Raw genomic sequence first — 12500 nt, 5'->3', positions numbered from 1 at the left:
CGTTGTTGTTGTTGTTGTTGTTGTTGTTGTTTAGGCATTTGAGAGCGACACGCTGGGAGTGGAAAAGGGATTTCTCTTCGCTCCGACTGAAATGGTCTGAGCCAATAGCAGAGCTTATCCCCACAGCTTCCTGTCAGTCAGGCTAACTAACGCCTGGTAGGTGTTAGTTACAAGAAAAGTGACAAAAAAGACACGTGGGGCTCACAACTATTGTTTTCAGTGTGAACAGTGAAAAGCTGCATTGTTCATATTCTGATCTAGAACAACAATAAAACGGTACTTTTGCATGCCTGTAGATTAGGTGGACAGCAAGCGTGAGGGTGGTAAAAAAAAAACGTGCAAGCAACGCACAAACATTTTTCACTCAATAATATTCATCGGGAATAAATAATGTAACGGGATTGTATCCAATTTCCGGTCGGTTGCGTACTTTCCTGTTTACCGGCATTTGTATACAGAGTTCCCAACTGAGAGCTAAGTGACGTACATTCTTACACAGTTCAGAAGCTATAGGTATCACGTTTCATAAATATCTATACACATTTAAGCATAGAAAACATCAAATAAGACCCCGAAACCTGCGACCTAAATATTTGAACGCTCAAATTGGAATGTGTCAGCATTGCCATGACAACAATAAATTCATCTTACATCAGACAATAGTCAATTTTGGCATCGTGGCAGCTCGTCTGAGCAGACGCACATCAGACGTCGAAACTCAAAGGCACGCAGTAACCAAAACGTATTTGAAACACGTGGGAGAAGCATAGGCACAAAATCAGATTTGACATGAAACTATTCCCCAACATCACACACACACACACACACACACACACACACACACACACAGACACACACACACACACACACACACACACACACACACACACACACGCGCGCACGCACGCACACACACACACACACACACACACACACACACACACGCACACACACACGCACACACACACACACACACACACACACACACACACACACTATGGCTGTCTCTGGGAAGGATGCTACTGGATATTTGATGTATATAACATTTAGTATGTGTTCGGCCACAGCGATGCCGTTTTACCTGCGATCGGGCTGAAACCTTCAGGGTGTGTAAAGGGCACCCGTCCGTGTGACCTGACGGAGCCAGATTTTTGAATTAGGTGATTGCCCTAATTAGCTAATGATGTGATGTCATCAGTGATGACGCCATCAGTGATGACGTCATCAGTGATGATGGAGGCGTATTTTCTTATTAGGGGATTGCCCTAATTAGCTAATTATGTGATGTCATCAGTGACGATGTTATGTCGGTCTGAGGCTATATAAGATGTCAGTCTGAGGCATATATAAGAAAAGGTTTGGGGCGAGCCTACGCATCTGAACTTTACAAGTTGAATGAACCGTTCCATCTGTGCTGAGGAGGCAGTGCAGCGTACTGTGCTGTACTGTGCTGTACTGTGCCCTTCACAGGGACAAGGACGCAGAGCCCTTTTGATTACATTCAGAAGCCATTAAGTCGTCCTCAGGGGAAATCCTGACCCGCGACACAATCCACATGTGAATACTTTGACTCCATAAAGCCTTCAACTCAATCTCAACACAGAGACCACATCACTCTGCACTAATACAACAGCAGCTTTACAAAATACACACGCACACACACACACACGCACGCACGCACACACACACACACGCACGCACCCACGCGCACAAACACGCACACACACACACACAGACACGCACAAACATACACACACACACACACACACACAGACACGCACAAACACACACACACACACACACACACACACACACACACACACACAGACACGCACAAACACACACACACACACACACACACACACAGACATGCACACACAAACGCACGCACACACACACATACACGCACACGCACACAAACACACACACAGACCACACACACACACACGCACGCTGGAACATCTCTGTTATCTCTGCACGCAGCAGCTAGCAGTGGTTTCACTTCTCTTCCGGTTTAGTGACTTTGCCTTCAAAATAAAATCATGACGACAACAAAAATAAGTAGGTAATCTAACGAAACGATAAGAACGAAGGAACCTCAAGTTTAATGTTTGGATGAAAAGAGACCAGCAGAACAAATACAAAGTAGACACAGTCTGTTATTTCTTGAAACACAACTTTTGAAAAAATAAAATCAGAGCAGTATCTAAATCACATGAGGTCCCCAGGTAATGCTAGTCCCGTGCGAATAGGGCTTAAGGCACGCCCCGAAAGTCTGTAAAAGTATTAATTAAAATGAAGTTGATCATTTCAAGGTCTTAAGGTGAATTTGTGAGTTTGAAAAAAAAAGTCTGCAAAATGTTGTGGTTGAGGTTGCATATACTGGTAAAGGTAAAGTCCCAATGATTGTCACACACCTGAGTGTGCGAAATTTGTTCTCCGCATTTGACCCATCCCCTGGGGGAGTGGTGAGCAGCAGCAGCAGTGCCGCGCTCGGGAATCATTTGGTGATCTAACCCCCCAATTCCAACCCTTTGATGCTGAGTGCCAAGCTGCAGGGAGGCAAATGGGTCCCATTTTTATAGTCTTTGGTATGACTCGGCTGGGGATCGAACTCACAACCTCCCAGTCTCAGGGCGGACACTCAAACCACAAGGCCACTGAGCTGGTTAACTATAGCCTTTATGTTGCAGAGACACTTTGAGTCCACAGTCTGTGTTGATTTGAAGAGGAATCATCAGATAGAGAGATGCTTTTATGACCCAGCGCCAGTGGAGGCTCGCCCATAGAGGCAGAGGAGGTTGCTTCCCCTCTATATTTGAGAAGCACGAGGGAGCTTTTATGTTTTGAATACAATCTAAATCAATATATATTCTTTGGAGAAAAAAGATAAGATAAATATAACATCGATGAAATGTCCAACTTGTAATATTAATGCCAAACGTGTGTGTGTGTGTGTGTGTGTGTGTGTGTGTGTGTGTGTGTGTGTGTGTGTGTGTGTGTGTGTGTGTGTGTGTGTGTGTGTGTGTGCGTGCGTGCGTGTGTGTGTGCGTGCGTGCGTGCGTGTGTCCAGGTGCTGCTGGCGTTCGCTAACGGCCTGAACCAGCTGTATTTCTACTATGAGACCAAGGCCTCCGAGGAGCCCAACAACTGCAAGGGCATCCGCTGTGAGAAGCAGAACAACGCCTTCTCAACGTGAGTACCATACCAGTCTGTTACCAAGACAGTCTGTTATCTCTCTACCTACAATACAGACAGTCTGTTATCTCTCTACCTACAATACAGACAGTCTGTTATCTCTCTACCTACAATACAGACAGTCTGTTATCTCTCTACCTACATTACAGACAGTCTGTTATCTCTCTACCTACAACACAGACAGTCTGTTATCTCTCTACCTACAATACAGACAGTCTGTTATCTCTCTACCTACATTACAGACAGTCTGTTATCTCTCTACCTACAATACAGACAATCTGTTATCTATCTACCTACAATACAGACAGTCTGTTATCTCTCTACCTACAATACAGACAGTCTGTTATCTCTCTACCTACAATACAGACAGTCTGTTATCTCTCTACCTACAATACAGACAGTCTGTTATCTCTCTACCTACAATACAGACAGTCTGTTATCTCTCTACCTACAATACAGACAGTCTGTTATCTCTCTACCTACAATACAGACAGTCTGTTATCTCTCTACCTACAATACAGACAGTCTGTTATCTCTCTACCTACAACACAGACAGTCTGTTATCTCTCTACCTACATTACAGACAGTCTGTTATCTCTCTACCTACAATACAGACAGTCTGTTATCTCTCTACCTACATTACAGACAGTCTGTTATCTCTCTACCTACAATACAGACAGTCTGTTATCTCTCTACCTACAATACAGACAGTCTGTTATCTCTCTACCTACAATACAGACAGTCTGTTATCTCTCTACCTACAATACAGACAATCTGTTATCTATCTACCTACAATACAGACAGTCTGTTATCTCTCTACCTACAATACAGACAGTCTGTTATCTCTCTACCTACAACACAGACAGTCTGTTATCTCTCTACCTACATTACAGACAGTCTGTTATCTCTCTACCTATAATACAGACAGTCTGTTATCTCTCTACCTACAATACAGACAGTCTGTTATCTATCTACCTACAATACAGACAGTCTGTTATCTCTCTACCTACAACACAGACAGTCTGTTATCTCTCTACCTACATTACAGACAGTCTGTTATCTCTCTACCTACAACACAGACAGTCTGTTATCTCTCTACCTACAACACAGACAGTCTGTTATCTCTCTACCTACATTACAGACAGTCTGTTATCTCTCTACCTACAATACAGACAGACAGTCTGTTATCTCTCTACCTACAATACAGACAGTCTGTTATATCTCTACCTACAATACAGACAGTCTGTTATCTCTCTACCTACAATACAGACAGTCTGTTATCTCTCTACCTACAATACAGACAGTCTGTTATCTCTCTACCTACAATACAGACAGTCTGTTATCTCTCTACCTACAATACAGACAGTCTGTTATCTCTCTACCTACAATACAGACAGTCTGTTATCTCTCTACCTACAATACAGACAGTCTGTTATCTCTCTACCTACAATACAGACAGTCTGTTATCTCTCTACCTACAACACAGACAGTCTGTTATCTATCTACCTACAATACAGACAGTCTGTTATCTCTCTACCTACAATACAGACAGTCTGTTATCTCTCTACCTACAATACAGACAGTCTGTTATCTCTCTACCTACAATACAGACAGTCTGTTATCTCTCTACCTACATTACAGACAGTCTGTTATCTCTCTACCTACAATACAGACAGTCTGTTATCTCTCTACCTACAATACAGACAGTCTGTTATCTCTCTACCTACAATACAGACAGTCTGTTATCTCTCTACCTACAATACAGACAGTCTGTTATCTCTCTACCTACAATACAGACAGTCTGTTATCTCTCTACCTACAATACAGACCGTCGTTATCTCTCTACCTACAATACAGACAGTCTGTTATCTCTCTGCCTACAATACAGACCGTCGTTATCTCTCTACCTACAATACAGACAGTCTGTTATCTCTCTACCTACAATACAGACAGTCTGTTATCTCTCTACCTACAATACAGACCGTCGTTATCTCTCTACCTACAATACAGACAGTCTGTTATCTCTCTACCTACAATACAGACCGTCGTTATCTCTCTACCTACAATACAGTCTGTTATCTCTCTACCTACAATACAGACAGTCTGTTATCTCTCTGCCTACAATACAGACAGTCTGTTATCTCTCTACCTACAACACAGACAGTCTCTTATCTCTCTACCTACAATACAGTCTGTTATCTATCTACCTACAACACAGACAGTCTGTTATCTCTCTACCTACAATACAGACAGTCTGTTATCTCTCTGCCTACAATACAGACAGTCTGTTATCTCTCTACCTACAATACAGACAGTCTGTTATCTCTCTGCCTACAATACAGACAGTCTGTTATCTATCTACCTACAATACAGACAGTCTGTTATCTCTCTACCTACAATACAGACAGTCTGTTATCTCTCTGCCTACAATACAGACAGTCTGTTATCTCTCTACCTACAACACAGACAGTCTGTTATCTCTCTACCTACAATACAGACAGTCTGTTATCTCTCTGCCTACAATACAGACAGTCTGTTATCTCTCTACCTACAATACAGACAGTCTGTTATCTCTCTGCCTACAATACAGACAGTCTGTTATCTCTCTGCCTACAATACAGACAGTCTGTTATCTCTCTGCCTACAATACAGACAGTCTGTTATCTCTCTACCTACAATACAGACAGTCTGTTATCTCTCTACCTACAACACAGACAGTCTGTTATCTCTCTACCTACAACACAGACAGTCTGTTATCTCTCTACCTACAACACAGACAGTCTGTTATCTCTCTACCTACAATACAGACAGTCTGTTATCTCATTACCTATGACATAAACAGTCATGGAGCTCTGGACAAAATCACATCTAGAGATATTACATTTTTATGCCTCTGCTGGCGATAGCCAGGCCGGAGGCATTATGGATCCGGGTTGTCCGTCCGTCCGTACGTCCGTCCGATGTTTGTTAACGCGATATCTGAGGAACGCCTCGACGGAATTTCATCAAATTTGCCTCAAACATCGACTTGGACTCAAGGATGAACTGATTAGATTTTCTTTGCCAAAGGTCAAGGTCACTGTGACCTCATGAATGCCATTCCCAAGTTCGTTAAAGTGATATCTCAAGAACGGCTTGATGGAATTTCTTCCAATTTGCCTCAAACATGAACTTGGCCTCAAGGATGAACTCATTACATTTTGGTGGTCAAAGTTCAACGTCACTGTGACCTCACGAACGCCATTCCCAAGTTCGTCAACGCGATATCTCAAGAACGGCTTGATCGAATTTCTTCGAATTTGCCTCAAACGTCCACCTGGACTCAAAGATGAACTGATTACATTTTGATGGTCAAAGTTCAAGGTCACTGTGACCTCACACACCCCATTTCCAAGCTCTGTAACACAACATCTCAGGAGCGCCTTGACGGAATTTCATCCAATTTGCCTCAAATGGCGATTTGGACTTAAGAATGAACTAATGGCGGAAGCATAAGTCCGCGTTGCGGTCGTTCTAGTTTCAGATTTGGGTCTGAGAGACACAATCTTATCAAATGGGGGTCCGTTGCCCTGATGTGGGCTAAATAGCGGTCCTTGATATGAAAAAGGTTCGAGGATCACTGGCCTAGGGGACCTAGATCTCTCTCTTTCCCTCCCTGCTGTTATTTAACCATAATAATAACAGAAAACTCACACTTGGATATGTTTGGTATTTGAGCCCGGTCCCCCAGTAAACAGAACTTTGGTCTTGAAGATATTTCTGAACCAAACCAACGACTTAAATTGCCTAAATGTAGGTGGAACCTTAAGACACAGCTTTGACAAGTGCTTCAAAGGTTGGTGTTGTGAGGTTTACATACATGCAGTTTTGTTTGAGTGTCCCGACAAAACACACACCATGGCAGATCTGAGAGGGGAACATCGTTACTTTGCATCATCTGGAGGTATTGGTTTTGAGCCGTAACTCAAACGTTCTCCTATCCGTGGATGGTCCAGATAACGACATGGAGGTTTGTGGCTCAGAGAGTCCTCTCTGCGTCCTCTCTGTTACATATGAATGAGACTGTGGCTCAGAGAGTCCTCTCTGCGTCCTCTCTGTTACATATGAATGAGACTGTGGCTCAGAGAATCCTCTCTGCGTCCTCTCTGTTACATATGAATGAGACTGTGGCTCAGAGAATCCTCTCTGCGTCCTCTCTGTTACAACTGTGGCTCAGAGAGTCCTCTCTGCGTCCTCTCTGTTACATATGAATGAGACTGTGTCTCAGAGTCCTCTCTGCGTCCTCATGAATAAGACTGTGGCTCAGAGAGTCCTCTCTGCGTCCTCTCTGTTACATATGAATGAGACTGTGGAGCAGTGACTGGGAGGCAAGGGGAATAGTAATGGGTTTTGTTCTGTGTGTGTATGTGTGTCTGTGCGTGTGTGTGTGTGTATGTATGTGTGTGTGCGTGCATCTGTGCATGTGGCCGTGTGTATGTGCGTGTGTGTGCGTGTGTTTGTGTGCGTCTGTGTGTGTGTGTGATGGGCAAATTTGCAAATATAGAATAATGTAAAATAATAAATGTTGAATCAGGGCTTCTATGGCACCTCTGCAACACACACACACACACACACACACACACACACACATACACACAAACGCACACACACACACACACACACACACACACACACATACACACACATACACGCAGATTCAGTGTGTGTTTGCTGAGAGCGGCAGAGGCTGAATATGGATGAGTCTCAGGGTTTGTTTTAGATAATAGGCTGCTTGATCAGCGATCGATAAGGCTAATTAATGGGGAGAGCTGCCACTGACCATATGCAGACAAGCTCTGATGTAGGATACATGCAGGATGAATGCAGAGCTTCATACAGAAAGCAAGCTCTGATGTAGGATACATGCAGGATGAATGTAGAACTTCATACAGAAAGCAAGCTCTGATGCAGGATACATGCAGGATGAATGTAGAACTTCATACAGAAAGCAAGCTCTGATGCAGGATACATGCAAGATGAATGTAGAACTTCATACAGAAAGCAAGCTCTGATGTAGGATACATGCAGGATGAATGCAGAACTTCATACAGAAAGCAAGCTCTGATGTAGGATACATGCAGGATGAATGTAGAACTTCATACAGAAAGCAAGCTCTGATGTAGGATACATGCAGGATGAATGCAGAACTTCATACAGAAAGCAAGCTCTGATGCAGGATACATGCAAGATGAATGTAGAACTTCATACAGAAAGCAAGCTCTGATGCAGGATACATGCAGGATGAATGTAGAACTTCATACAGAAAGCAAGCTCTGATGTAGGATACATGCAAGATGAATGTAGAACTTCATACAGAAAGCAAGCTTTGATGTAGGATACATGCAGGATGAATGTAGAACTTCATACAGAAAGCAAGCTCTGATGCAGGATACATGCAGGATGAATGTAGAACTTCATACAGAAAGCAAGCTCTGATGCAGGATACATGCAGGATGAATGTAGAACTTCATACAGAAAGCAAGCTTTGATGTAGGATACATGCAGGATGAATGTAGAACTTCATACAGAAAGCAAGCTCTGATGTAGGATACATGCAGGATGAATGTAGAACTTCATACAGAAAGCAAGCTCTGATGCAGGATACATGCAGGATGAATGTAGAACTTCATACAGAAAGCAAGCTCTGATGCAGGATACATGCAGGATGAATGTAGAACTTCATACAGAAAGCAAGCTCTGATGCAGGATACATGCAGGATGAATGTAGAACTTCATACAGAAAGCAAGCTCTGATGTAGGATACATGCAGGATGAATGTAGAACTTCATACAGAAAGCAAGCTCTGATGCAGGATACATGCAGGATGAATGTAGAACTTCATACAGAAAGCAAGCTCTGATGTAGGATACATGCAGGATGAATGCAGAACTTCATACAGAAAGCAAGCTCTGATGTAGGATACATGCAAGATGAATGCAGAACTTCATACAGAAAGCAAGCTCTGATGAAGGATACATGCAGGATGAATGCAGAACTTCATACAGAAAGCAAGCTCTGATGCAGGATACATGCAGGATGAATGCAGAACTTCATACAGAAAGCAAGCTCTGATGCAGGATACATGCAGGATGAATGTAGAACTTCATACAGAAAGCAAGCTCTGATGTAGGATACATGCAGGATGAATGCAGAACTTCATACAGAAAGCAAGCTCTGATGCAGGATACATGCAGGATGAATGCAGAACTTCATACAGAAAGCAAGCTCTGATGCAGGATACATGCAGGATGAATGCAGAACTTCATACAGAAAGCAAGCTCTGATGCAGGATACATGCAGGATGAATGTAGAACTTCATACAGAAAGCAAGCTCTGATGTAGGATACATGCAGGATGAATGTAGAACTTCATACAGAAAGCAAGCTCTGATGCAGGATACATGCAAGATGAATGCAGAACTTCATACAGAAAGCAAGCTCTGATGAAGGATACATGCAGGATGAATGCAGAACTTCATACAGAAAGCAAGCTCTGATGCAGGATACATGCAGGATGAATGCAGAACTTCATACAGAAAGCAAGCTCTGATGCAGGATACATGCAGGATGAATGCAGAACTTCATACAGAAAGCAAGCTCTGATGCAGGATACATGCAGGATGAATGCAGAACTTCATACAGAAAGCAAGCTCTGATGCAGGATACATGCAGGATGAATGCAGAACTTCATACAGAAAGCAAGCTCTGATGCAGGATACATGCAGGATGAATGCAGAACTTCATACAGAAAGCAAGCTCTGATGTAGGATACATGCAGGATGAATGCAGAACTTCATACAGAAAGCAAGCTCTGATGTAGGATACATGCAAGATGAATGTAGAACTTCATATAGTAGAGCAGATAATTGCAAATATAGCAAGAATCGTTCAAATAGTGATACAAGCATGAAATTTGGTACATATACTCTTCAAATCCCACTCTTTTAAAAAATACCGCTGGCCACGCAAAATTACAAGATGGCGGCCCCAAAATCCAAGATGTCCACCCAAAAATGTGGTTTTTCCTTTATAACTCGAAATGCATTGGTTTTAAACCCCATAAATGTACTAAAGTTGAATATAAAGTTGGGTATTGCGGATCTTTTGGTACCAGGCGCATGTCTGTATCTATTACGGTTCTTGAGATACAGCATATAATTACTTTTACAGACTCGGGAGAGCAAAACATTTGTACCATTGATTGTTGTTAAGTTAATTTGGTAATATGAAAATGTTATTCATATGCAATAGAGTGAATGTCAGCACACAACCAGGGCACACTGGTGACATCACTGCTGTGTAACTCAGCATGGGGTTCAGTGTCAGCTGATCTAGACTACTGCTTTATTAGACTTGTAGTTGTAGTAGTTTAGTTTAGTGTCCCAAATGCTGTCTGACAGTCCCATATCCATTAGCTAGTAAACCGTAGTTGGTAGTTAGTAGATATAGTTAGATAGCCGCACCTGAATTGACAGGGTGTGCCAGCGCGGGAGAGCCGAGCCAAGGGTAACAGGGCTTCAGTTACCCGGAAGGTGTACAGATCACACGGGACTTAAATGGCATTGGATGAATGATCGGGCTAGGTGTAGGTTAACCAATAATAACTGAACCTCGTTGTATCCCATACAAGAATGTGTGTTATTGGTTAATGTGGTAAAAGGATAGCCCCTCGGCCTTAATTAAAACCCAAAATGGCACATTCAAACTCCATGTTTGCGAAAAGACAAACTGACTGGTCTAAATGTTGTCTTTGTCAAAAAGACAGAACAGACGGAGACCTAACATCACCTCGAACTCATTACACCCTTGAACATGATGGCTATGCCATGCTGGCTACCAACATACCAATGTTTCATGAAATCCAGGAAATGCCATTGATCCTGGATCCAGCAAGGCTGGATGAAGGTGGTGGTATTGATGCTACTTTAAGAAAAAATCAGGCTAAATACCATGCACGTCAGCTGCCGGTTGTTGTTTAACAACACCAAATTGGATCGGGCAAGGAAACACCGATCTGCTGGTCCCAGCTGTGAGCCTGAGGATGGAGGTCCAAACGCCTCAATAAACATGCGCAGCTATCGACTGAACGTGTCACACACGCATGCTTTGACGCCTGTGTAGCAAAGCAACGCTTGACGTGTCATGTAGTTTCCCCATTGACTTGTAACGGTCAACGCGTTTTTTGCGAACGCATGCATAAACGCATACATGAAGATAATAGAAAAAAAACAAGATGCGTACTGTAGCTACATACAGCGTGTGCAGGTGTGGCACTCTTAGATACATTTTGTTAAGTGTACACACACACACACACACACACACACACACACACACGCGCGTTCGCTTTCTTGATACTACGCCACCGGAAGTGCATCTGCATCGCGCACAACAGTCCGCGTGAACGCGTCGCGTAGTTCGCTTCTATTTTATTCTAGTTCCATGTTCCATTTTCATCCAGTTCATGCCAGTGACCAAAATATTACTTAGAATATACTTATACTTAATACTTAATACTTAAGTACAATAATGATCATTCAATCATCATTCATGCTGTCAGGTCTGTACTGTTGACCAACTTGCCCATCCAGCCGCAAGCGGTCAGTTGAACTTAAAACGGGAATCATATCGAAAAACTATTTATACTAAACCTGGTGGGTCTGTGTCTGTAACATGGTGTCATTCATTCACCAAATAAAATAAAATAAAACAATTACAAAAACTGTTTTGCCGACTCATATATCCATTATTACATGTTTAAATGCTGTTCATGAGGATTATTGGGCAATTTATGTTGTAAAATGTGGGCGCATGGGATTGTGGGTAATATTTTTGGTCAGGGTGGAACTACGCGACGCGTTTCACGCGGACTGTTGTGCGTAATGCAGATAAACTTCCGGTGGCGTAGTATCAAGAATGCGAACGCGTGTGTGTGTGAACGTGTAACAATATTTCTCCAACAGTGGTCACACGTGCACACGCTGTAAGTAGCTACAGTACGCATCTTGTTGTCACGCGTGATGTAGTTTGCGCACGTCATAGTGCGTGTGCGTGTGCTGCGCATGTGTCCTTTGATATTGACTTCGATAGGGCCGCATAGTGTGTGTGTGTGTGTGTGTGTGTGTGTGTGTCTTTGTCTTTATTTAAGATCCCCATTAGCTACAGCAGAGCTGCAACTATTCTTCGTGGGGTCAAACAACTTGCATAGTTTCAAGACATCAAACAACTTGCATAGTTTCAAGATATTACATACAAAATTGACATTCT

At 42.8% G+C, this 12500-nt stretch overlaps 1 protein-coding gene across 2 annotated transcripts in view; it reads left to right on the top strand.

Annotated features, from left to right (window-relative positions):
• trpc5a (transient receptor potential cation channel, subfamily C, member 5a) overlaps positions 1-12500 on the top strand; it is a gene marked incomplete at both ends in the record, with an annotated part of 171682 nt that overhangs the window by 130342 nt on the left and 28840 nt on the right. For both annotated transcript variants that reach the window (XM_083640792.1, XM_083640791.1), the window contains one exon: positions 3074-3195. In XM_083640792.1, the coding sequence (XP_083496918.1) occupies positions 3074-3195 (122 nt within the window). The remainder of the gene's footprint in view (positions 1-3073; positions 3196-12500) is intronic.

Source organism: Poromitra crassiceps (genome assembly GCF_964638095.1).
Source record: "Poromitra crassiceps genome assembly, chromosome: 7".
Taxonomy (NCBI): domain Eukaryota; kingdom Metazoa; phylum Chordata; class Actinopteri; order Beryciformes; family Melamphaidae; genus Poromitra; species Poromitra crassiceps.
Note: the sequence above shows the minus strand (reverse complement) of the source record. Positions and strands in the feature narration are given on the sequence as shown.